Source organism: Papilio polytes, unplaced genomic scaffold (genome assembly GCF_000836215.1).
Source record: "Papilio polytes unplaced genomic scaffold, Ppol_1.0 DF823688.1, whole genome shotgun sequence".
Classification (NCBI taxonomy): Eukaryota; Metazoa; Arthropoda; class Insecta; order Lepidoptera; family Papilionidae; genus Papilio; species Papilio polytes.
Window position 1 is genome coordinate 734,525 of NW_013525516.1, and position 27,627 is coordinate 762,151.

General features: G+C 34.2%; 5 protein-coding genes and 1 pseudogene across 5 annotated transcripts; all 6 read right to left on the reverse strand.

Annotated features, from left to right (window-relative positions):
- Positions 1–1,075: 1,075 nt before the first annotated feature.
- On the reverse strand, positions 1,076–4,610 carry LOC106104398 (UDP-glucuronosyltransferase 2B15-like). Its single transcript, XM_013284442.1, has 4 exons — positions 3,736–4,610; positions 3,230–3,452; positions 2,536–2,752; positions 1,076–1,698 (listed from the first exon to the last, which is right to left on the reverse strand). Exons 1-4 carry the CDS (start codon positions 4,555–4,557, stop codon positions 1,416–1,418), a joined length of 1,545 nt encoding a protein of 514 aa, XP_013139896.1. The 5' UTR covers positions 4,558–4,610; the 3' UTR covers positions 1,076–1,415.
- A 1,368-nt stretch (positions 4,611–5,978) lies between these two features.
- LOC106104364 lies at positions 5,979–8,588 on the reverse strand (annotated as a pseudogene).
- A 629-nt stretch (positions 8,589–9,217) lies between these two features.
- Positions 9,218–12,510, reverse strand: LOC106104353 (UDP-glucuronosyltransferase 2B10-like). The gene is made up of 4 exons (XM_013284386.1): positions 11,496–12,510; positions 10,321–10,543; positions 9,709–9,925; positions 9,218–9,638 (listed from the first exon to the last, which is right to left on the reverse strand). Exons 1-4 carry the CDS (start codon positions 12,312–12,314, stop codon positions 9,317–9,319), a joined length of 1,581 nt encoding a protein of 526 aa, XP_013139840.1. The 5' UTR covers positions 12,315–12,510; the 3' UTR covers positions 9,218–9,316.
- A 3,897-nt stretch (positions 12,511–16,407) lies between these two features.
- Positions 16,408–18,091, reverse strand: LOC106104432 (collagenase-like). Its single transcript, XM_013284492.1, has 5 exons — positions 17,810–18,091; positions 17,401–17,668; positions 17,210–17,308; positions 16,764–16,957; positions 16,408–16,550 (listed from the first exon to the last, which is right to left on the reverse strand). Exons 1-5 carry the CDS (start codon positions 18,011–18,013, stop codon positions 16,449–16,451), a joined length of 867 nt encoding a protein of 288 aa, XP_013139946.1. The 5' UTR covers positions 18,014–18,091; the 3' UTR covers positions 16,408–16,448.
- Positions 18,092–19,025: 934 nt separating this feature from the next.
- On the reverse strand, positions 19,026–22,272 carry LOC106104349 (collagenase-like). The gene is made up of 8 exons (XM_013284381.1): positions 22,257–22,272; positions 21,388–21,537; positions 20,375–20,559; positions 20,012–20,279; positions 19,775–19,873; positions 19,443–19,609; positions 19,350–19,357; positions 19,026–19,149 (listed from the first exon to the last, which is right to left on the reverse strand). The coding sequence occupies exons 1-8, from the start codon at positions 22,270–22,272 to the stop codon at positions 19,026–19,028; spliced, it is 1,017 nt and encodes a 338-aa protein (XP_013139835.1).
- Positions 22,273–23,093: 821 nt separating this feature from the next.
- On the reverse strand, positions 23,094–26,050 carry LOC106104360 (collagenase-like). The gene is made up of 5 exons (XM_013284394.1): positions 25,797–26,050; positions 24,187–24,454; positions 23,906–24,004; positions 23,476–23,669; positions 23,094–23,286 (listed from the first exon to the last, which is right to left on the reverse strand). Exons 1-5 carry the CDS (start codon positions 26,010–26,012, stop codon positions 23,185–23,187), a joined length of 879 nt encoding a protein of 292 aa, XP_013139848.1. The 5' UTR covers positions 26,013–26,050; the 3' UTR covers positions 23,094–23,184.
- Between the last annotated feature and the right edge of the window lie 1,577 nt (positions 26,051–27,627).

Sequence of the window (27,627 nt, forward strand, 5' to 3'; positions counted from 1 at the left end):
AACCTGACTACCTTAAGGAAATGCTGGGAAAGAAACCGGGCCTAACATCCCTGAAAAGTAAATAACTGAAGCATTTTTAAATCGATATTGTCGGTCATGCTAGGGTAGTTATTGAGTTGTATTGTGCCATAATAACCGAGTATTCTACATTTACATTTGTTATTACTTTCTATTGCGGTCTACTATTTTATTATTTACACTCTGTTCGTGATCATAATTTTTAATAGCTACCAATTTTAGATTTTTTACTTTTAATGTTATTAAGGAACTTCTCCAAGCAATATGGCGTTAAAAAGTAAATTATGAATTAAAGCAGATAAATTGCATTGCTTGTTTATAGTATTTATTTATACAAAGGTTTGATTGCGACCTTGACGTGCAGACTGCGTGCAATTTGGTGTGACGAATAGTAGTGTGACGTCAGATATCGGTATCATGTAAAGACTACAAAGTTATACTGTCTGCTGATAAGATGCATGCCGCAGTCGCCTGATACCGCGGTTTGTAATATACCGTGAAATCAAAGTGTTACCATGTGATATCGAAAAATTTATACGAAATTACACATATTGTCATTATTAATTTTACTTCTTACTTCATACTAATATTATAAATGCGAAAGTTTAGATGGATGGATAGATGTTTGTTAGAGTTTGTAGCCTTAACTGCTGAACGGATCTTGACGAAATTTGGCGCAGATGAAGAGGATAGTCTGGAAGAACAAATAGGCTACTAACTTTTTTTTTAATTCCACGTAAACGGAGTTGCGAGCAAATCTAGTTTCTCATATCAGGTGATTGAAATAGGGTTTTGGCGACGAAATTATGGCTAAATAATTTAGATGTTATCTTATTTAAAAGTACAATGCGTGTGAACGCATTTAAACACACTTGGCGTTGTAAAGGTCAACACTTAATTTTACGACTACCTGTTAATTTGTTATGTTTTAAAAATTGACCTTGTGTTAAAAATATAACGATTGTACTTTTAAAGGCACTTTCATTAAATTATGAATCTAGCATTTTCGAGATCTTAATTAGCTATCGTGTGATAGATAAAATAAAATAAGACCATTGGTTTTTTTAAATTAAGTTTATTTTATTCACAATCACGAGTATATTCAAATAAGATGTGGATACTTGATTTACGTATAAAAAACATGTCATTTCTCCTTATCATAGTTTTTTCTATTCATTATATTTCTATCAACGAATAGATACAATTAAATAATTAATTAACAAAACAAGAAACCCGACTGGTTTATAACCAACTCCGGAAAACATTCACTATTTTAATTGCTTCAATTGTTTAAGCTACCAGGAGCCATGAATACATATATACAAAATCTCAAACAAGAAATGAACTTGCATACTCGCGAAAACAACCCTTTGCCATTCGGGTAATAATACTGGAATTTATTCTCTCTTTGACTTCTTTTTATTATTCGTTGTTTTTGTCTCCTTTTTATTACCAAACATGTAGCGAAGAAATAGTACAATAATAAATAATGGTATGACCAATAAAATAAAGAATACATCTAGACATAGATATTGGTAGAGAGGGACATCTGCTGCCGCGGATCTGAAGGTAAGGTTTGGATAACGAGCGGCAAATTCGGTCCAATGTATTGCGGTATCCATACTCGAGACTGGTCGGTCTTTCCACGCTTGTGATAATGTTTTAACCTTCGCACGAAACCTGTGTATCAAATAACGTCTAAGTATAATAGTATATACTAATATAATAAAGCGTCATAACAGCATATTTTCGAATAACTCTTTTTTTGTTGTCACGCTTTAGGCTTTATATTTTCACGCCTTTAAACTAGGGATAAATATTTTTGATAAAAACCCTAATGTGGGAAAGAGACCATAAGTTGTTGCCGACATCAAGGAAGCAAGGTTGCCATGATTTGACATTATGTCATGTCATTTTGACATTTGCCATTGATAAATTGACAAATGTGAACAATAAAGTGATTTTTTTATAATTTTTATGCGGATGAAGTCGCATGGGAACAGCTAGTAATTAATATAAGTCGAGATTAATGAAGTATTCATATTATTTAAGTTAATAAGCATTAAGTAAGAATCGGAAATCAGGTTTAATTTAATGGATTTGGATTAAAATCATGTTTATTAAAGTATTATATAATTTAACAAGGTTCTCCTTGAGAGTAACTATTATAGATTATGTGAAAAAATCTAAAGGGATTAGATTAAGAAAACTCGTAAAATACATACAAAATTAACGTATTTGAGTTGACTTTATGTTTTTTTTGTATACAAGTTTTATTTTAACGACAAAGTTCTTTGTACTTTTAAACAATTTTGAAAAGGAGGAAGTTGTTTTACGTGCACACGTTCTTCGATGTTTCCCGTTGGGCCCGTTGGCATTTATACGCCAACAGGTCGATTGACCCATTGCGAGTTTTTCTCTGCTTTGGGTCAATTACCTATATAGACTCCATTAATCTGGGAAACACCCAGATTCGTCACCTTTTATTTAAATCATGTACGATTTAAAAATACTTACCCAGGCTCCAATATCTGTTTAAATTTCTCCAAAAGACCCTCTTTCGTGAGTTCCATAAATTCTATTTGGACGCCCAGACCGCTCTCTTCAATGGCCGCTGCATTTCCTGGTTGGTCTCCAAATATAGGCATAGCTAACATTGGTATACCGTGGTACAAGGCCTCTGACGTACCCAAGAGACCGCTATGTGAATAAAACGCCAATACATTGGGATGACCTGGTGAATAAAACAATATTAAATCAACATAACTCACGACCATAATGCTTATGGATAGACAGGAAGAATGCATTTTATTTTGTCGCGGTCCCAGCACAATTCTTTCAACTCTTTAAAATTTACCCATTACCCTAACTTTACCTATTATCATCAGCCTTTATCTGCCCATTGTTGGACATAGGACTTTACACTTGAATAAGTTAAAAAGTCAATCGATAGTATAATCGAATAAAAATAATTCACTATTAGTTGCAAGGCAAACAGATTAAAAATATATTCGTCCTCGATGTCAGTAAGCTAAGCTTGACTTGAATTTTAACAAATATTGGTTCCGCTGATTTTTTATGCTAATAAAAAAATGAGCCGTGTTATTATTCCAGTGGCGTTAAAAGACAATGGCTATTCAATACAAGACATAAGCCAATAACAAATACATTTACTCCCTCACTGGCGCTAGTTTTTCGACAATATACTTACATAAGATTTCGTTTTGTGGTAGCCATTTAGAAAGGTAGATATTTGGTGGATTTCCGGGTAAAGAATCTTCTTCCCATTTCCAAATAAATCTCTGCGGGAGTTCTTTTAGTGCGCCGATAATAGTCTCTATCTTCTCTCTGGGTGTGGTTGTGGATCTTAACATAGACCCAAAACTTATATAAATAACTCCATGTTGAGATTCCTCAATAAATTTACGTATATCCTGAAAATTTTCACTATTTATAAGCATTTTTTACTAGAGTATCGATGACAGAAATATCTTTTATACAAAATGCAAATAATTAAAAAAATGCAAATTGTATTTGTAGAATTTTCTTGTGAGATAATTAAACGATATTTCATTTAAGTAATTTAGATTATAATAATTGCAATGCTGTCATTGTAATAAATAATGATAATTAAGCAAGTTATAGCTTTGTTTTTGAAAATAGAATTGCAATAATAAACAAAAGTTATTTTAAAATTATTCATTACATTATACTCACATCAGGTAACTTCTTAGGTTTTTGTACATGATAACCACCAACTTCTATCACATTCTGTGGATACAGACTCGATCCAAAATGTACAAAATAACTATAAACCAGTTGAAATTTAATATTACGTCCTAATTCTTCCAAGGGTGGTACATCGTCGAAATATTGCGCTAAAGTATTCTGATCGATTCTTTGGCAGTAAAACTTATAAATGAATCTTAAGTAATTATCGAATAAAACTCTTTCAACTTTCTCATAGAGTGATGGCTTGGTGCCTCCGCTTAAAAACATATGCGAGACATAAGAGGGATTGAAAGAAATTCCGAATCTACTATAATGCCAAGGCATCAACGCATGAGAAGCTAGACCAATCACTGGCAATTTTAAATGATGTGCCAATCCTAAAGAACAATCACTATTAAACTGTTCTGTAACAACGATGTCGAATTTTGTCGTATTCCAAGCGTGTTGTACATTTTTATTTGAAAGCATGACTCTACAATTGTCAGTACCCCATTCTACAAGCGCAAAACTCAACCTCAACAATGCCCAATACGACTTTTTCACTTCAAACACATCTTCTAGAATCTCCGAAGTATTAGCTAGACTTATGTCATGATAATTTTTAGGGTTGTCTGTTCTTGGGAAATGAGATACCACTGTCACATTATGTCCCCTTTCTGCAAGCTCTCTGAGATACTGTTTAAAAACGAAGAAATGACTCTTTCCAGGGAACGGGAACAATCCTAATATGTTTAGTGAATTCACTTGTTTTATTTGGCCACATGTTATTAACACTAGCACTGAACACACGACTAAAGTGACTTTCATTTTAGTTACACTAGCGATACATTCATCGCGACAATCAAAGCCCGTCTCGTGTAATTCAGTCACGGCGTCGCTTTATATCTACTGATAAAAATACAGACGAAATGAGTACCTCCTTCTTGCGGGAAGTCGGTCAAAAAGAGATAACAATATATTTGGATAATAAAGTACTTCTTATTTGACATTTAATTAGCGTTGATATTTAACATCGCAGTTTAATTTACTGTTTGTAAAAGATAGTGTTGACCGTTATTATGCGACGATATTCAAAATATTAAACTCCATCTCAAATTATTACAGACTAGCTGTTGCTCGCGAATCTGCGTGAATCTATACTTCTTCTATAAATAAAGGGTAATTACAGCATATTTTTGAATTTTTTTTTTAATAAAAATTAAGTCACGCTTTAGGCTATATATTTTAACGCCATTAAGCTTAAGGGGTAAATATTTTGGATAAAAACCCTAATGTGGGAAAGAGACCATAAGTTGCTGCCAACATCAAGGAAGCAGGGTTGTCATCATGTCATGTCACTTCGACATTTGTAATTGATCATTTGACAAATTTAAATAATAAAATAAAATTTTCATAATTTCATGCGAAACTTTAACAATAAAAATGTATCCTATAAAAGTTACGTTATCAATGTATAACACATTGATAACGTAACTTTTTAACGGTGAACGAATTTTTGAAATCGGTAAAGTAGGTTTTGAGTTACAATCCATACAAAAATCCAACTATACAAATCTTTCCTCTTTATAATATTAGTACAGATAGATCGTTTTTTTTTATAATTGTACATTCTATTTAAATATCTGCTTGTTACATTAAATTTTACTAACAAAAAGTTAGTTTATAAACATGGGTTTTAATAATTTACTTTAAGAATTTAATTGTAATATTAAGTGTGACTATGTATGAAAGTATAAATTCTTTATAGATTAAGTAATGAATTAAAGCGTTCCCACGACCTCTAATCGTTTAAAGGTGAACAGAATAAAGATATCCATGTAGTCTAAATCTAGATTTAGACCTTGTACGAGACTAACCTTTCAGAATCGGTGCAATAGTTACCTTGATTTGGCAAACTAAAAACTGCTAAGCTTAATATTTAAATGATAAATATTAATTAATTTGTTATTTAAAATATTTTATAATCTAAACTGTATATTGTTGCCTGTGGCCCTTACCGTGGGTTTCCATTGCTTACAGACCGAAAAAAAAACATGTTGGCGGTTTCTTAAAAACACATCGTTATATGAAAAGTTATGGCACATTTCGTGATTTTTATTTTATTTATTTTAATTCAATGCAAATAATCATGCTTCTAAACAAATTCACAGCTGAAGGATAAAGGATAATTAAAACCGCAACTGGGAGTTTAAATTATTTTTCATTTATTAAATAAGAACTGTATTAAATTAGGTGTTTTTCTCTTTTTTCTTGTAAGTCTTTTGTTTTTTGCTTTTAAAAAAGGTTTTATACAATATACCCCCGATACAAATAATAGTAATGGGTATCATGGATAGAATAAAAATAATATCAACACAATAATATTGGTAGTGGGGGACATCTGCAGCTGGTGACCTGAATGTGAGGCTTGGGTACTTCGCGGTGAACTCGGTCCAATGTATCGCTGTGTCCATAGGTTTCGGACGATCATGCCAAGCCTTTGATAATAATTTAACATTCGCTTGGAACCTGGAAGTCATATTGTAATATAACACCCTAACTTACGGCATGAGGAAGATATTATATTACACATTTAAAGTTCTTGCATAAATACGTTGTTTATCAGTCGATTACATTAGTAGATTGGATTTCAACTGGAAATATAAATTCAATACTCAAGTTAAATTTGTAACAATCGAAAGACGCAAGGTTTAATAAGAAAGGAACCATAGTTATATTAGTTTAAGTATCATTTTGGTCCAACCTATTAGAGGTTCATTTTGCCATTAAAATTAATTAAAAAGGATTACAATGAAATAAAATATTTCAACGTTGTTAGAGCGTCATCTTATCTTACTTCTTACTAATATTATAAAGGCGAAAGTTTAAATGGATTGATTGATTGATGCTTGATAGAGTTTGTAGCCCAAACTGCTAAACGGATCTCGATGAAATTCGGCTTAGACGTAGAGCATACTCTGAAAGAACACATAGGCTACTTTGTTTTTTTTTTAATTCGACGCGGACGGAGTTCGGGCGATAGTTAGTTATAATTATTGATTGTTAGAAATCTAAAGTAACAAGAACTACTTACACAGGATCTAATACCGTTTTAAATTTCTTTAGTAGATTATCTTTAGTAAGATTTTCCAATTTTACGGTAACACCAAAACCACTTTCCTCTATGGCGGCAGCATTTCGGAATTGATCAGCGAACATCGGCATGCCCACTAGAGGCACTCCGTGATACAAAGCTTCAGTCGTCCCCAACATGCCGCAATGGGAATAAAACGCAACGACATTTGGATGTGCTAGAAAAAAGTAAGCACATTGTTCAAATTTTTAATCATTTGTTTAGAATATGCAGCATTAGGTTGAGGGGAAAAGACCTAGGCAGAGATCCGCCATAATTGTCGATTGAAGCTGATATATTTTAAATTGAAAATAAAGTTTTCACCTAATAAATCGTTCTGTGGCAGCCATTTAGATACAAATACATTTTAGGTTTCCCTGGAAGTGATTTTGCTTCCCATTTCCATACAACTCTCTGAGATAGTTCGGCGAGCGCGTCTAAAATCGCTTGCATTTTGTCTTTCGGCATCGAAGCAGTTCTCAGCATGGAACCAAAACTTATATAGATGACCCCATGTTTTGATTCTTCCACAAACTTGAGAAGCTCCTGCAATAGAAGCCTCGATTAACGGCTATAAAATGTCAATTTAAAATTGCAATGCTCTTAGTTGCTCCTAGTAATAAATATTAGCAACAATTAAGTAATAGGAATTAATTGGTTTGTCAAATCTGCACAAACTGTGAAAGTCCATTCTTTCTTTCGGCCTTTATAAATAAAGATATAAATAAAGCCTGTAATTCATATAATTTGTAAATGGTGTGATTTTTTAAAACAACATATTTATTATAATTGTCAAATCTTATCGTATAATCTGATTAAATTATGTACAATACTTACACCATTCAGGGATTGCGGTTTAGGAACATGGTAACCGCCAACTTCAATCACATTGGCAGGTAAAATGTTTGACCCAGTTAACATCATATTATTATACAGTAGTAGAAATTTAATATTACGACCTAATTCTTCCAGTGATGGTATATTATCGACGTATTTGGATAGTACTTTATATTCATATCTTTGTGTTATAAATCGGTAACTCAAATTGAAATAAATATGTAAAATGGTATGTTGCAAACGTTGCATTAGAGTCGATTTAGTGCTTCCGTCTGATAATAAGAACGGTATGTACGATGGGTTGTATGAAATTCCATAACGATCAAAATGGTACGGCATCAAATGGTGGGATGTGAGAGCGACAACAGGAGCGTTCAGTATATGCGCTAACCCTAAAGCACAGTCACCATTAAATTGTTCCACAACTGCGACATCGAATTTCATTTTTGTTTTCCATAAATCTTGTACCTCTTCATCATCCATCATAATGTTACAATTATCAACCGCCATATACGATAGTCCCAAAGAAGTAATAATATTTATTAGCATAGATTGTTTTTGGAATGGGACTATACCTTCGAATATCATAGCTTTTCCCGCCAAACTGATATCATGATAATTCTTAAGCGGTTTTTTCTGAGGAAAGTATGAAATAACTGTTAGGTTATGTCCTCTGCTTGCTAATTCTTTTAAATATGGCTCAAAAACGTTGAAGTGGCTTTTACCTTGATACGGAAACACTCCTAATATATTTAATGAATGAACTTCGTTGCTTATACATGTTGATAGTAGAATTAAATTTAATAACACTGACACGTTCATTTTATGTATTTACGATTTTCTATTATAAGTCCGTACTATTACAAACAAACTATGAACTGAATATTTTAAGCAATTGTTATCTTTAAAAATTGATTATTGAATTACATATCATCACGTATATATAGTTAGTTAAGATATAAAATGTGCCAAAAATATTTCAAGATAATAGGGGCAGTCATAATCATGACGTTACAGACGCCATATATTACGTAATTGGTTTGTATGAAAAGTGAAATACATATCAAATTTAGGGCTCATAACGAGAATTATGTGTAAAAAAGTTCAAAAAATTTTACTTAACATTTTACAAACGATCAAATTTGGCCAGCAAGAAGTATTACATTACTATGATTTTATGCAAAATTTTCGTTTGTATGATATTGCTATATTCATTATTACAGGCGTTTCTCCAAGCAACCCGTGCATGCAAGGAAATGTAGGTTCAGTGTAAATAGAATTGTCATGAATAGGTTGACTGGATTAATTTTTGCAAATTCCTTCTTTTGAATTTTTACTATATCCCAATAATTGTGTTGTTAGCGCCTGAACGAAAATTATTTGTAATTGTGCGTAAAAGTTGTATCTAAATTTAATGACATTACTAAAATCACATTATGTACTGTATATATTTACCTGCTGGTACGTAAATTATGAAAAATAAAACATCTAGGTTTTTCAAAACTTTTATCTTAACATCAGCATTATAAATACATACTCGTGTTTATTTAACTTTAAATTAAGTAATTGTCCCATTATCCTTATAACAATCACACAAATACTCTGAATATGAGATTCCTAATCAAATTTCACTCTTTTTTCTTTTCTTCTTTCTTCAACGGCTGCGTTTTGTGACGCCGCATCATTCTGACAGCAACAAAAACAACACACGCTTAATATTTTATACACTACATATGCTAGAATGTATAACACTATAGCTACAAATGCAAGAACGTCCAACTGCAGTTGTTGGTATAATGGTAATTGGGCAGAAGATGCTTGTAAGTTTGGTGCGCCGTTGTATCTGGCGACATATTCTGTCCAATATATCGCAGTCTCTAACGGCGACATAGAACGGTCGTGCCATATTTTCGATACAAGTTTTGCACGTTGTTGACATCTGGAAAATTAAACAAACCGTTAATTTCACCGTCATCTTTTTGCCATTTATATGAGGTATAGATACTTACTTTGAATCCAATACTTCATTTACAGCGTCCAAGAGTAGTGATTTTTTCAAATCATTGTAAGCAACAATAGTTGCGATACCGGCATCTGCCATCGCTGCGGCATTGCCATACTGGTCTCCGAATAGAGGTATCGCGACTACAGGGATACCAGAGTCAATGGCCTCGATTGTGCTTAGGATACCAGCGTGAGAGATGAACACTTTTACGTTATCATGTTCTGTAATGTAAAAAGTAATCGAATTAGTTAAACAACTGTTTCACGAAGTATGGTATGGGCATGTTATGAGGAGGGATGAATCGCATGTTACAAGAAGAACGATAGTTATGAGTGTGGAAAGGTACATCGGTAGAGGTAGACCTAGAAAGAGATGGATGTATTGCGTAAGTGACATGATCAAAAAGGGAGTGATGTTTGAGATGACGTATGATAGAGTTATGTGGAGGACAAAAACCTGTCGCACGGACTCTACGGGAGTAGGATAAGGAAGAAGATGATGAATTTTTTACGAAGGAATATGGTGACCGGGTTGTGGCATAAAAAACAATTGTTCTTATTTAATGTGACTAGTTTTATTTTAATGTTGGTAGTCGTGTTCAATAAAGTATACTTACTCAGTATTTCATATTGTGGGAGCCACCTCATTGTCATGATGTTTCTCGGCAAGTTTTCTATGACATCTCCATCCCATTTCCATAAGATTCTCAATGGTAACTTGCTGAATGTAGAAAGAAGTTCGTTCAACTTTTCTTTAGGTAATGTAGAGTCTTTGACCGTGGAGCCTAAGTTCATGTATATCACCCCGTACTCCGCTTCATTTATAAATCTCTCGATTTCCTGCAAAATCGGAAAGTGAATATATAAAATCGATATTTTAACTTAGATTTGTTTTTGTCGTCGAATTTTAACTTGTGAATCTATGCTTGAAATATCAGAGTACACATTTGCATAACAATGAAGTTCTTAACCATGACGTGTCAAGGTTAGCTTAACCCATTTGGTTTGTTTGACGCTTTTCTTGTTTCTTTTATTTTTTTAGTATTGCAATTATTGCCATTCTAAAATAACAGTATTATTTTGATATCTTTTGTCTATTATAAATTATTTCGCTGTACTCAATTGTAGGAAAGACATACATGTGAAAATCCTAATACGATCTCGTGGAAACATTGACCATGTTAGTTATTTATTTTGTAAATCATATAAAATGTCTTCTAGTCAAACTATAGAATTGACAAGTTATAAGTTAAATAGAAGTTTGTATTACAATCTCCATCTTTTAAGGCGTGGGTGTTTACGAGATATTAAGTGAATAAATATGTTTACTGGATTCGTCGTCCTTGGCATTCGGTCTCGATGCGCGCGCTCAAAATCAATATGAGCTACTTTTGATTATGACTCAATGTATGACATCCTTATTAGTACAACAAATGGTAGATATCGTGTAAATGTAAATGTAATTACAACACGATAACATTTGTATCTTGTTATTTACTCCAATTATTATCCGAAGTTCAACCATTGTAATATTTAGAAGGTTTTTTATTCATAAATCAGCACGTTTTGTTATGTATGTAGTACTTTGCCGGCTTATTCTTGACGTTTTACTTTATTTGCTCTTTGTATCAACTTTGGCCAAGGCCAACTATTCGTAAAACTTCACGTCACGTTTTCGGTCCATATCTGATTTAGGGCAATAAATTCCTAATATTCGATAGTATATTGCTAACTAATGAAGTTTATTGAGCATTTTACACATTTTTTTTAAATTAAAATAGAATGAACTTACCGTTGGAATAATTTTAGGCGGTCTAATATGTATGCCACCGATATCAATTACGTTATCAGGTCTGGGGAAGCCTCCGTACACTGACTGATGCGTGTTTACAAACACCAAGCTAGCGTTTGACGCGAAACTCTCCAACGAGGGCAAGTCGTCGCCTAGATACTTGTAGAGGTACACGTGGTCTGTCACTTGGGATCCGATGTAATACACCCAGTTGGCTATATGATACAATATATAACTTCGTAATCTGTCAAAGAACCATGGATTCTTTCCATAGGGCAGCAACGATTGTGGTATGAAAGCTGAATTGAAGTTGATCCCTAATCGGTTGTACTGCCAAGGATGTATTGGCTGAGGGTTAAACAAAATGTACGGAGCGCTCAGATTGGCTGCAAACGCGATTCCACAGTCACTGTTGTAAGACTCCACAATAATAACATCAAATCGTGGTCGAGTTCTTAACATATGAAGCACTTGGTGATTGTTCATCAAAACTTTACAATCATCGTTGCCCGATTTCGTTGACACAAGAGTTTCGAAAGGCACTCGCGAAATTTCACTCGCTATCACTGACTCGAAGGACAATCCTTTAAGAACTTGCGTATCGCTGAGAGGAACATGATGATAAGAAGGTGGCGAATTTGGCAATTGGAAATGACTGATCACAGTCACATCGTGGTTCCTATTGGCTAGTTCTTTTAGCAGGCCGCGATAGGTGAGATGGTTGTTGCGATCCAATGAGGGGAATATACCCAATATTCTGTAGCCGCTCGCTAATAACGGCGCTATGAAGTAGAAAGCGAGGGCTGTGTACTTCATCATATTACCGCAGTTTTCATACGGTTTGTGATGCTACCGCGTGGGTACTGCCGAATGCCGGTTCGCGTAGTTAATAATAGTACTATAGATGCTATGAGGTAATGTTGACGCTGACGTTATCGTTTCGTAAGAATTAAAAATATTCGATGAGCGAGCGCGTGACCTCGCGCCGCGTAGCAACCGTGCGCCGCACACGGCCGTGCGGTGTAAACTGAACGGGACGCTAGACGAGCAGCATTAATTATTCCTTATTTTGTATTTTTACATATTCCACTTATTTAATTAATTTTGGTGTGTGTCATTTTGTAATTAATATAAGGTGCACTTTGCAGATTTTATCTAGTAAAGGCACTTATTTCTTTACTAGTTAATACCAATAAATTTCGATCCACATTAAAGTTTTGTACTATCAACTAGAAATTTTGTAACGTGAAAGGGTTGCTTCATTCTAACTATTGTAACTTCCTAAATATTTGGGTTAGCTCCGGTAACCCAGTATTGATACATGTATAACGAATACATTGTATGTTAATAACAGAAGATATTAGCGTGGTCATTTGTACACACACTGGCCCTCTGGAAAAACTCCTTAGTAGACATTTTATGTGTTTTTATAGTGTTTTATGATGATGTGATCCATAGATGATGATTTCAATGGTTTAAGTGGGTAACTTTGAGCTGTTTATATTCCATTGACTTCCTTTCACATCCCTCTACACCTTCTATAACTAAAATTGAGTTCTGCACATACTTCTGTATGCTTCTAAGACACCAAGATGTTTAAAAAATGCAATACTTTCTCGGGAATAAGTTTGCAATAAAAATCCTTCTATGTTAGCCAAGCTTTATCAATAACTGTCAGAATTGCCACGTATACAATTTATGTCCCTATAATTAGCTAGTGCAAAGTCCATTTATATTGAATGCAAAGCAAACACGCCGATGTTCATTTGACAAGTTTATATTCAACATTATTATCGTAAACAATTGTATGTATTTAACGTCTGGGAATTAAGTAAAACAATAAAGTAATAGTTCTAATTAAGGGATCGAGGTAAAACCGTTTCTTTTATTGTTTTTAATATTATAAAATTATTTTTATTGCCCGGGATTAAATCTGGTATGTATTCAATTTGTCTTGCTGTTTGAATCTGAATCGTTTGAGTAAATAAATCGATATTTTGGCCCATGTCTGGCAGTCCAACCCTCTTTTACTTTTTTAGTCTGTACACCCTTATGAGTAGGGAGTTCCTACGCATTCCCGTCTCACAAACCGAAGAGGGGTCAAGTCGGACTCGGACAGCCAGAAAAACTGCATCACTTTTGAATGGATTTATTATCGTATTGCAGTTTTAAACATTATCAAAGTTATTATTTGATTAAATACATTTTTCAATATTTGCAGTATTTCATAGAACATACGATATTTGTTATTACAATAGTATAATAACGTTAGTTATTTATGATTAACATAGTATATACGTTATTTGTAAACGTGACGAGACAACCATAGTAAGTTTTATCTTTTAACTTGTTTTATAAATATAACTAAAATTAAATTATTAAATTGATTAAAGTAAATAAAATTTACATTATTCAAGAGGACATTGACGTAATTTTTTTTTTACAGTCAAACACATAACGCGGTGACGCTTAAAACCTGAAAACTAACAGCCCATTAAAAATCAGAATATTTTTATTAACTGATGATCTAACTTTTTTAAAAACACCAGTGACGTTATATTTAGTGTTTGGATGACGTATGGAAAGTAACCGCCGTAGTTTTTTTAAATGTTCGAGAAATAGACTAGGATTAACGAAGTCGTGCAAACGCTACTTACTGTAACATACGACGGAAAAATATGAATAGCCTTGTATCGAACGTCAATGAATTTATTCAACCATGATCTACAATTTTAAAAAAAGCTGTATTTTTGGTAGAAAATTAAGACAAATAGCAACATTACAACTACATTAAGCAGATAATACATAAACAATTCTTATTTCAATTGTAAGAGTACATCAAATGTCGCCTTGCCCTCTATTTCGTTGTACAGGGGCTAATGTATACTGGGTTTCTGTTCCGCAGACTGGAAGCAATTTATATCATAGGCAGTCGAGCGTGGCAATACTGAACATAAACTCGAATATGTAGATTCACTAAATTTTCAACATTTGTTTAGCAAAGAAGTATAAAATTCAAAGGAATTTTATTCACAAAGCCTTTAACATACGTAATATAATGCTTTACTAGCTTTCCTCGGTGACTCCGTCCGCTTAGAATTATAAAATCCATTGTTATCTTCCAAGCTATCTACATCTGTGCCAAATCTCATCGATATCCGATCAGCAGTTTAGGCAATAAACTTTAACAAACATCCATCCACCCACACTTACGCGTTTATAATATTAGTAAGATTGTTATGTAGATCGATACAAAGTAAATGATTGAAACAATGCTTGAAACGAACGGTTTTGCTTCGTCCCGACTTCTGAAACACCAGGGTTTTCATTTTAACTAAAATGACAAAACATGAGGAGTATTAGAAACTACGTCATAATATTCATAGGCATACAGACCTAATAGAAAAGCGATAAGATTTGTAAAATCTGTTTTAACAGGTTTTTGTGTCATATGAATTTACTAACGCACATTTCTCCGTCGAGAAAGTAAGTCGCTTCATATCTTGTAACGTAATGATTGGACGTACAGTTGTCGTCGTAACTCTGTATGCTTTGTATTGACCTTTATTCTGTTGTGTTAAGGTACAAATTTGTAATACATTGTGCGTGACAGTACCTAGTGTGTGCAACCATGAACAGTTATGATCGCGGTCATTGCCCATCACGGTCAGAGCGAAATGTGTTTATAAATTTATCAAAATATTCTACCCGTTTAGTTACGTAATTGTTTATGTAATAAATGATTTGCAAATTTATTTAATGTTAACGTAATAAAATACTTTACAATGTTTTAAAAAAAATCCTTCTGTTACGCCTGCCTTTATTTTCGTTCAAGAGCGGGAATACACATGCCAGTGTAATGAAGTAGTAGCTGCCAGTTACTGGCACCTTACGAGATAAGTCATGTCAGTGTTAAGTATCCCAATTATCCTCCCTTGACTCCCGTTGCTGTTTCAAAATCAAAAATCACTTGCATGCCATGTACGTACTGGCATTTATAATAGCTGACACGTGCCAGCAACTTGCATCCAAGTGTGAGAGGAACTGCTACCATATGTGTCATCCTGCCTTAACTCTGTAGAATAAATACTTTTACTAAATTTATTTATGTGTAAAAAGTACAAAAAGTTTATTGAATATTGGCCCAACAATAACATAAAATTGTAATTATTAGTGTTATAAGGACAGAAATTACATTTGTATTGAAATATTCCACAAAGAATTTTCCTTAATATATAGAAATGATGGGGCGTTATAAAAGAATGTAAATATCACCGCTTCGACGCCTCTTTATATTCGCATTTCTAAGGCATTAGGGTTCCAGTGTCGACGTCATAAAAATGTAATTATAAGAAAACTTCGCAGCCCACTTAAATGTACATTTACCCTTTGAAGAGCGATTTGATTGAGGTGTGAGATCCATCATATCTTCATTGTACTCACTTCCTCAATTATTTATTTTCTGTTACATCTTTAGGGTGTACACACATCGACATGTTTGTTAAAAGCGTATTCGCACTGGTGCTTTTTTAACACCGCGTTAAAACTATGACACACGCAGTAAAATCTCGTAAAAAGCAATACTGTGCTATGAAAAGGCGGCACGACTTAAAAGTGTTGAATAGATTCTTGAACAAATGAATGTTTTTTTAACGATAATTTAGCGCGCGTCAAAAAACCGCCCAAGAGAATGGCAGCTAATGTGCCAATGTCAATTACAATTGTATTTATATCGCAAGAAACTAAACTAAATATTCTAGTCCAAGTGTGTTTTCGTATTTGAGAGTTATTGTGCAAGTGGAAATGCTTTTCTCGTGACGGGGCATTTGTGTGAAGTTGCCTTAACATTTTACCAGAAAGTGTATAAGTGATATAATTTATATTTTGTGATTTTGATTTAGTTAAACATTACTTTAAAAAGTATGTAACGCAAGTTTTAATAGAATAATATAATCAATTTCCCATAATCCATCCAATGAACGATGTAACCCTGATAAAACCGGAAGGGGCGCCCGCCTGGCACCCTCGACCCGATGTAAATGATCCAACGCCAATCTGAAAATGTTATACAATATATGTTATCGAGCAAAATTGCTACTGAGTATTGATTTATAGTTAGATGCTATTTTAGGTAGTTGAAATTAGAAAGACGCCTTCAGGCAAGGAACGGTTTAACATTGCCAGAGTTGCAAGGTTATGGATGAGCGTAAAATGGGTTCTTAAATATAAAGCGAGGACCTTCTCTTCGTTAGTGAAGTAAATACTTACAAGAGTATCTCTCCATGAACCAGGTATGACGAGCGGACCGCCAGTGTCACCAGCACAGATGCCAACACCGCCAGCGCCGCTTGTGCACAAATGATGATCTTGTATTACATTGCCGTATGTTGATCTACATTCGGCATTCGAAATAACTCGTAGGTTAACACTGGTTAACGGTTGTTGTGTACTAATACTGGCACCTGTTGGTAATAATATAATTGATAGCAATGTTAATGAGAGTATTTGAATATTAATCAGAAAATTACATCATAAGCAAACATATACTAGCAAGTGCGTCACATTTAATTTCTAAGCGACTCCTAACACAAAATTAATATTTCGCATGTTTTTGTCACCGAAAACACGGGTTTCATTTTATCCGAAGATAGTTCTCAATATAAAGAAACAGCACTTATACTAAGAAATGTTTGTAGTGATATTTACACACATACCGTCTCTAGTGATGCCATATCCAGACGCACGTACAGATTCTCCTGCGAAGTCATTGTTCATATCGTCACCCCATGGTAGGAATGCAGGACTTATATTATCTGTAAACGAAACCAATAATAATTTCATTATACAATTTGCTATTTTTTTTTACATTTTACAAAAGACAAATAGCTGGAGATATTCCACTTACCAGAATAATCAAGTCTAGGTATGCGTAAAATAGCAAGATCGAATGCAACATTTCCTGGAACATATCCAGTGTGAAAGACCACGCTTTCTGCTTGTATTCTGGTACCGCCAGAGAATAGGAAGTTGGAACCAGCGACTACCGTGACAGAGCGGGCGATGTTAACACCGTCATTGTTGCAGTGTGCCGCTGTCAGGATCCTGTTGTCAGCGTAAATGACACCCCCGCACACCGCTTGACGTCCGTCAGGCAATGTAACGATAAGTCCAACCTATGGAAATTTTTCAGAAGGAATTAAGAAGAGTTTTAAAAAGAGATACGTCAGAGGTAAACAGACATCTAACCATATAAAAAAAAAGTAAAAACCATAAAAGAAAAGTAATGATCAGCAATGACGAGGTTTAAACATTACCTGATTAGGCACGCCACTGCTCGGAGACCCACCAACAATTCTTTGTCCTGAACTGGAAAGTTCGTATTCTAATTTTCTAATTCTCTCTGCTTCTAGAACTCCTGTAGTATTGAGATAATTATAAACACCATTTATTTCCGAGACATCTGTTACGTAACAATTTACTACAGCTAATGTTGCTAAAAAAGTAATTAATGATTTCATTTTTAATCACATGAATATCCAATTGTATGCTATTAGTTGCGAATGACAAGAAACTAGAGGACTATAAGAACGCAAATGTAATATTCAGAATGGTTTTGCTTTATTTTATCTTTGAAATGATTACGATGATATTAGTAAAGATTATAATAAAATTATCTAACAAAAGATACTTGGAAGATTAAGAATGTGTAACGATTAATTAATAACTGATAAAAAAAAATTGAAAAAGGAACGTCTCTCTTTTTCCTATATCAATTTTGTGTTTCATTCATCAACAAACATATTTGTAAAAAAAAAAATAAGCAACTTCTGCCTGTTTCTTTGTAGTTAGTAGAGCTGCAATTTTAAAATGGATATATCTTTCTAGAGGTTTTCTACTGATGTATCTACCAAAGTACTACTAACTTTTAACCGTGATAATTGTGGTTTTCCTATTATTTATTAAAATAGAATTTACAAAAATATTGAAAGGAAAACTGGAATTGACGAGTATTTCAATTGATATCAACTGTAAATTTTATCGTAGTACAGCTATCTCGCTAAAGTAGATAGTGATAAAAACATAGAAATAGAAGACACCTTTACATCTGAGTAGCTGTGGCCCGCGTCTTTGTCTGCGCAGAAATAAAAATTGAAACAAATGTAGGCTATCTTACTCAGTGATAACGTTGTTCTTTATTGATTAAAGAATTTTTCAAATAAGCCCAATATTGAATTATTTAAAAACATACAAAAATACAAATCTATCCTCTTTATAATATTAGTATAGATTTTTAATAACCGTACGACAACAAGAAAAACCCCAAAAATTATGACGCGGACTAGGCAGCAGTAAAGTGTTTTTAAATATTTGAGGTAACTACTTTCTCTCTCGCGCGGAAAGCAGAATTATAAATGTTTTTTTAATTGGGGTGTAATAAAAAAAGGTTTTTTTCAAAAATGCAATTTATTTCAAAAACAATAATAATTTCATTGCCATAACACATGTATCATGATTAAAAATCAAGTGAATTTAAACAGACATAATCCAAGGAACGAAAGAAGTGATTCTTGTGAAGCCGGAGGGGGCACCGGCTTGACAGCCTCGACTCGAAGTAAAGGATCCGATGCCAATCTGGAAAATAACAGTTGAGATCCTATTTATTCAAAGCAGTTTTAAATTTTATGGTTACCACGAGAAAATCTATTGCAGTCATTGAAAATAACAGCTCCTGCTACTAATGCTATTGCAGTTTGTTGATGAATTTTGGTCTACTTTACTATCAGCATCAATGAGTTTCACCATATGTATCGCCTATGGCACTTTTAGATATTTGATACCACAGTTTATAGGTACAGAGTACCCTTTAATAGTTAATAGTGCTTTGAGTATATAAAATTAAATAGATTATATTGTATTAACAAGGATGTTTCTCCAAGTGCTGCTCACGACAAGAGGTCCGCCTGTGTCTCCTTTGCAGATGCCTATTCTGCCAGCACCGCTCGTGCAGACATGACTGTCCTGTACTACATCGCCATACACTGATCTACATTCAGCATTAGAGATAACTCGAAGTATGGCCATGTGTAGGGATTGATACAATTGCATACTTCCGCCTGTTGGGAAAGCAGTAAGATTAAATGAGGTGTACATTGGATACAGTAAACAATTGAAAGAATTTTTGGAACAAAGGGATTACTGTCCTAATAAAACTTATTAAGCATATTAATATATCATTTTCTATGCAATTTAAAAAAAAAAACAAATTTTAATTTACATACCATCTCTTCTGATACCAAATCCAGAGGCGCGACCGTACACACCTTCGTAAGTTTGGTTTAGTTCATTGCCGGTGGGTAGACTGACTGGTTGAATGTTATCTGAAAAAAAAAAACTAATATAAGGTACATGGCTACATGGTTTATTGTTAATTTACAATCTATTTAACAGTGAGCTATCATTTGCTTATCTTTGTTTTTGGAATTGTTTCTGAAATATCGAAGTTCAGCAGAACTTACAAACAAAACGTAATCCTGGTATGCGCAGAACGGCTACATCATTAGCAATGGTTTTAGGATCGTATTCTGGATGCATGACAGCACTGAGCACAGTTTCTCTGACACCACCGATGAAGATGTATTCCGATCCTACGACTACCGTGATAGACTCGGCGGTGTTAACACCGTCATCGTTACAGTGGGCGGCTGTTAGTATCCTGTTGAAGGCAATGATCACACCTCCGCAGATTGCTTGTCTTTCAAGACTTAAGTCTATGATTAGTCCAGCCTGCAAATAACATTACATTTAAATTCAATAATACATAGATAATATCATTTCAACCTTGTTGGTTTTTACATGTAACTTTGTAACAGTTTTTTTACCTGGTAAGGTACCACTGCGCTGACCACATCAAATCCGCCAACAATTCTTTGAACGGAACCAGGCAAATTATATTCCAGCTGTTTAATTCTTTCTGCTTCTTCGATTCCTATCGTGCCAAGATAGTTGTAGACACCGTTTGCTTCTGTTTCAGCAACCAATACATTACAATTTACTGCAACCAAAGCTGCTTATAAAAAAGTTACAATAGAATACATTTTCGAAGAAGCGAAGTTGACAAATGGTAAAAGACTGAACACAGTTGTGAATAGGAAGCCCCCAAAAAAATCCTCAATTTATACTCCTCATGTTTGAAGATAATAGATACAAGGAAGGATTAAAATTTAACTATCTATTAAATTTATCTTGTTCGATTATGGATCTATTTGGGTAATACCACAATACAGATTGTTTATCGATTGGTAATAAGAATATTATTAATGATAACTAATAATCAAGAGGGGGGCGAGAATTATAAAATCGACTATCACTGTTTACAAGGGTTTTGTTTTATTCCACAAACGTTACTCTAATAGCATCACTACGTAACAGAAAAATACAGAATATTTAAATTTTATTTTCTTTGTATTCATACAATATTGTTTGTTGTCATAAATTCTTCTTTCATTTGCTGCGCATACAACGGAGAGCGACTCGAATCGTCAACGACCGATCTCTTACCGATCGGCTAGATCCTCTGGTCTTACTAAGGGACGTCAGTTCCCTCTGAATTTTTTACCGCATTTACCACGGGGAGTGTTCCGAGGAGTTGTTTTGAACGATTCCTATTGCCGAGTTTCGTCATCGGACGACACTATAAACTGCCAGGTACTATCTTCACCATCTCGATGGCTGGCATTCCACAACCGTGCCGTTTTCGCGAATCTTTCTGCCCCGCATAGCCGTGTTGTGGAACGGTCCGTCCTCGGCGGTATTTCCAAACCAATACGACTTAGGGTCCTTCAAGAAGCGAGCCTATCGTTTCCTCAAAGGCCGGCAACGCATCTGTAGTTACTCTGGTATTGCGGATGTCCATGGCCGTCGTTGACTCCCTCGGTGTTTTCGCCGTCCGTTTGCCTCCTTTTATTAAAATTGTGCACAACAGAAATGTGGATACCTGTCATAGATATGATATAAGGAGTTTCTATACCAGGGCATTTCGGTGCTGCGGTAAGAAGTAATTTAGATCTTATATAAAGAAAATCATGCTCGACACTTTTGCTTACAACACTGTTGTGAAGCTCTCCATTTTAGTGTATTTTCGGTTTCCTAAAATTTCCTCGGAATGTTAGTATATGAGTCCAGAATGTGACGTAAATTTAGCCTAAAGTGGCAGAGCAAAATGCGATCAGTTACTAGGATGCTTTAATGCATTGAGGGAAGAATACACTGAAAGGGAAAATCCATTTCCTGGGGGTATAAGGGTGGGAGGAAAAGAAGTAAAATCGACATGAGGATGGACGAAAATAATTGAATGAAAGAATACTGTTCTGAATTACTCTTTATATCGATTTCTTCTATGTGATTAGTTATGTAGCGTGGTATAAATAACTATTTATATTTATGTTGATAAGTAGAGCAATACTCTTACGCTTACATCTTACGCATTTTCACTGTTTTTATTTTAATGAGACTTATTTATCTGTCTGCACTAAACAATCTGACTAATTTAGTTTTCACTTGTCATCCCATTTATTCTTCGAATAGTTAATATTTAAGGTACACATCAATTACTTTTTTATCTAATAAATCGATTCGAGACATCGTTTCTCGTGCGCACAGCAAAGGAGTGAAATAAGTTGCCGGCGTCAGTGTTCCCGTCAAGTTATAACGTGGGTGCCTTTAAGAGCAGGGTGAATCGGTACTTACTAAACTAGCGCATACCATCCTTCGACCACATCTTCACCTTGGTCTACGTGGGATAGTGGTCAAGCGCTGGTTTTTTGCAATTTAAAAAAAAAAATCTTTATCTTACTAAGCAGTGATTGAAAAAATAGATGCTGCATATATATGCAAGGAATTGATAATTTTACGTCAAAATTGAATTACGTGGCGCCAGTTTTAATCAGAGTGATGAACATAATAGATAACCAGATTCTGGAAATAACTAGAATTAAGTTTTAATACGTGATAAGATTTTGTTCTATTGGTTATTACCGAATTAGACTTTCTATGACAAACGAGTTAGAAGCCTGAATTCGCCAAAACTGCGAAGCGACGGATGCCCATAAAAGTCCGCAATTGCAGATGCGTTCCCTAACATTCACTGACAGAGGAAGGTACGCAAATAAAGAAAATATTTCCTTTTAAGCGTCCCATGCTCCGTCTAATCCACTTTCCTTTACTATCCATGCTTATAATAATAATGTAGTAAATAAAAGTGTGCTAAAACTAGGCCTCTTATACGCGCAGTCATCCGACGATACGCGGAATTGCTTCCACTTCACGCTTTTTTCTGTGTCTTCATATTGCAACGTAAGCGCCGTCTCATTCGTTGGAAGATGTTAAAGCAAACTCTACCACTGTTACTTTTTATTTTAGTAGAGTGTTAAATAGATATTTTCTTCTTTAGTATTAACTTTATTAGTTAATAGTAAATAAAATAATAATCCAATACTGCATTACCATTATTGGATTTTGAATACGTAGTATTAAAAATATTGAAGTCTCCGGTAAATGGGATAATTTGCTATCCAAAAAAAAATTGAATTAAACACTAGCTACTATTATCAATGCAATATATTTCTATGAAAAATGTTATAATTCTGTGAAGCAGTTTATGCAGTTGACAGTATAAAGTCGATTCGTAATATTATACAGATATAATCCAAGGGACGAAAGAAGTGACTCTTGTGAAGCCGGATGGGGCACCAGCTTGACAACCTCGGCTCGAAGTGAAGGATCCGACGCCAATCTGTAACATTAGACGATAACATTTTAAATGTGAAATCAATATGCGACAATTTTCCTGTTATTGATACCACTGCGATAAAGCGGACACACACCTTTGACTAAATTATCGCACAACTGTTCGCGATTGTCGAAAAAAAAAAAATTCTACGTTAAAATACGCAATGGTTACTTAGTACTATTGTAAACTAACAAGCACGTCTCTCCAAACACTGGTTACGACGAGAGGTCCGCCTGTATCGCCGCCGCAAATACCGACACCGCCGGAGCCGCTTGTACACAAGTGATGGTTTTGTATAAAGTTGCCGAAAGCAGATGTACATTCGTTGTTCGTGATTACACGGAGATTGACCACGTTCAGTGATTGTAGAGAGCCAATGTTCGCACCTGTCAACAAGATAGTCAATTACACGTTATGAAATAATTCAAATGTTTTTTCTGTTTGAGAAAAAATTACGTAATTAAAAAAATCAGCACTCTTCATTAAATTATACAAATTAAAAATTCTCATTTGCATTAAAAGTAACGGCTGGTACAAGAAGAAATTTTACCTAATGAAAACAAAAGACCATTGGACTTACTATTTAAAAAAAAATAATAGAAACAAATAGTTTGACACTTACCGTCTCTTGTGATGCCATATCCAGATGCCCTAGCTGTTGTTCCTACGAAGTTTTGATTCAAATCACTGCCGGAAGGTAGACTGACTGCTTGAATATTAACTGAAAAATTAAAAAAAACACAAGAATGTACAACCATAATTGAAAGTTTAAGTATTTTTTATATATTAGGCTAAGGTACAGCTGCCGATAATACATCAAATACTTCATTGTATTTGCTGTATTATGGGCAGTAAAAGGGAGGAAAATGGTAATGTTTACGTTACATTTGTTTAAATACTTACATGTATAAGAAATTCTTGGTATTCTTAGAACAGCAAGATCATTTGCAATGATCCGAGGGTTGTACCCCGGATGCATGACAACGCTCTGCATTTGTACTCTAGTGCCGCCGGAGAAGAGAAGATTAGATCCAACCACCACAAGGATGGACTGTGCGATGCTAACTCCATCGTTGTTGCAATGGGCCCCGGTTAGGATCCTGTTGTCAGCGATTATGACACCCCCGCACACCGCTTGCCTGGCCACTCGCAATGTGATAATTAGTCCAGCCTGTGGAAATTAAATCATACTCATATTATAAATGCAAAAGTTACGGATGTCTGTTAATGATATGCTATTTATGAAACTGATTTATGTATTTTGATAAAGTACAGATGTAGAACATTGTCTGAAACACATAGCCTTGCTAAGTATTTTTAATTCCGCGCATACAGAGTCAGGAGCGAAAGATGGTATTAAATAATTTGTAGCTTTAAAATGAAAGCTCTCATGTGAAATAATATTATTTCATTCTTCTAATAGATGGCGTTGTTATCAATCTTCTTTGAAAAATGTTATTTAAGCTAAGTTATGAAAAATTTACTTTCTGAAAGTCTATCTAAATATATTTAAATATATCATATCTCAATATCGAATTTTTAGATATGCAAAACTCAGCTGTAGAACACTTTTGTACGAAATTTAAATAATTATCAGAGTATCATAATCAATGATAATGAAGCCGGAACTCTATTGTTGTCATGCATACCTGGAATGTAAATTAATACGTTGGTGATGTTTATAATAATGTATAATGCACAAGTATTTACTTATTTTATAAATTATATTTCTCTAATTTCTCAGCCCAGTTTCACACGGTAGGTAAATTTTTATACTATCTGTTGCCCGCGACTTCGTCCACGGAATATTAAGATAAAAAGTAGCCTATAATATGCCCGTCTATGTCAGCTACCCTTCAGTGAAAGTCTGGTCGAAATCGGTCCAGCCGTTACGGAATTTACCCGGAACAACCGCGACTTGGGGATAGATAGACAGACAAAAAAATGCGATTATAGTTATCAGCAACGCAAATACATCATCTTCCCGAAATCTGGGGTTTTTCTTTCGTGTTATAACAATATTAAATCTATTATAGCTTTTGTTATGGACATAAATACGAGAAAATAAATACTTCTTGACTGCCATTTAACCACATTATTTTATCAGTGGTAGAGTCCGCTTTAACATATTAACACGAATGGACCGGATCGCCCGGTGTAATACCACGACCACACAGAAAACAGGCGTAAAGTGGAAGCAATTCCGCGTTTCGTCTAATGTGTGGGGCCGGAAGCCTAATTTTAGTCCCTTTCCCTTTCCATCGTTTTAAGAGGAAAGCATAGGAAGAAAAAGTGGATTTAACGATGGAGGACACGCTTAGGGAGAGGAAATGCCCTCTTTATGTGCATCTCCTCTTCCGTCAATCAAGGGTAGGCAACGCATCTGCAATTGCGGATGTTTATGGGCAGCGGTCGCTTTCCATTTTGGTGGATTCAGGTGGTCGCTTGCTCGTTTGTAACCTTTTATTATTAAAAAATCATGATTTTACAATATTTAGAAATACAGGCTTTACCTGGTAAGGAACAGCGCTGCTTACGGTGGATGATCCACCGACGATTCTTTGCACAGGACTGGACAATTCATTCTCAAGTTTTCTGATTCTCTCTGCTTCTTCGACTCCTACAGTTGCGAGGTAATTGTATACACCGTTCGATTCAACATCAGCGCTCAATATATGACAATTTACTGCAATAAAATTTGCTATTACAAAAAATATAAAGGAATTCATTTTGGATGACGCGACAAGTGCCTTGAACTAAAATATAAACTAAATGACGTGCAATGTATTTTTTTTTATTTATCATTTAATAACGATAACGGATATTCAATATGATTAAAAATAAACGATCCATTAAATTTATCTAAAAAATGATTAAGAGGTAAATATAAAAAAAAAAACTCTACAATTACGCACATTCCTGAATAATAGAAATAGGCTATTATGTCATTTATCTTTAGTAATTTTTCTGTTATTGGTTTTATTGAAAATATTTGTTAAAATTATTTAAACAATGAATAGACTTTAACATTACATTTCTTGCTAAAATCAAGATTAAATCAAATTAAAACTTTTTATTACAAATCTTGTATGTAAGACTTAGTCTATGAACAAAAATGGTTTCAGTTAATAACGGTCATGATAACTCAAACCACGGTAACTTAAAAACCTCTATAACTTTAAAAAATAATATATTCCCTTCCCCAACCTCTACAACTTACTTCCAAAACCTCTACAACAAATACCCTTGATAACTTAAAACCTCTATAACTTAAAATATTTTGTGTTTCCCTTGGACTTTAACTTATCGAGGTTCTACTGTATCTACATTATCTTTTGCGTTGATTTAAAACGATTGAAAAACAATCTTTTATGTACATAGTATCAATTATCTAGGCAATAAGCTACTTTAAGATAAGATAGTTGTATATATGAATTGTTTCTAAGACAACAATTTTTATAGCATACAAAAAAACCCCGATAAAACGCAGACCAGATAAGAATCAGGAAATTTTTAATATCGCGTAATGTTTACTATCATGTATGAAAGTCTAAAGTTCAGTAAAGTAATAAAATAAAGTTAAAATGTTAGTAATAGTTTTGGTGTTTGCCAGTAGGAATACGCTTTTAACATATTTCGCAACGCTACCGATAGAGGGCAGTGTTTTAACTTTTTGCATTTTAGTTTTTCAGTACAATTGCCAATAGATTTCATTTATTTAGATGTTATTGTTAAATTTCATAAAAGTAGTTATGTATTTGTATTTTGTTTGTTATACAGAACATACCCCGAATAATAGAATTGGTTACGTAATATTTTTTGGTGAATAAAAATACGTGATGTTAATAAGACGATTACATTTTATAGCGCATTAAATATATGTTAATTGATTCAAACAGAGCATTTATGTGTAATATCTCGTTGAGTACCTTTTAAGGTTAAAGTGAGCTCGCGTGCACTTTGTGAAACACAACTATGATAGTTACTTGCATGTGACCTAATTAGGCAATATTCAGCTAATGGCTTCTAAGTGTAGTTCGCCTCAATACACGTTCACTTAAATGAACTCAAAGTGGAAATTAATATAAGTCATCTCTGTGTAAGGCGATATTACTTACATTTGTATATACTAGCTTTCACCCGCAACTCCGTACGCGTAGAATTAAAAAAAAAACATAAGTAACCCTACGTGTTCCATGCTCTATACCGATAACAAATTTCATCGAGATCCGTTTAGCCGTTTAGGCTACAAACTCTAACAAACATCCATCCATCCATCCATCCATCTAAACTTTCGCATTTATAATATTTTATGGTATTATGTTATAAAAGCAGTAAGATCCA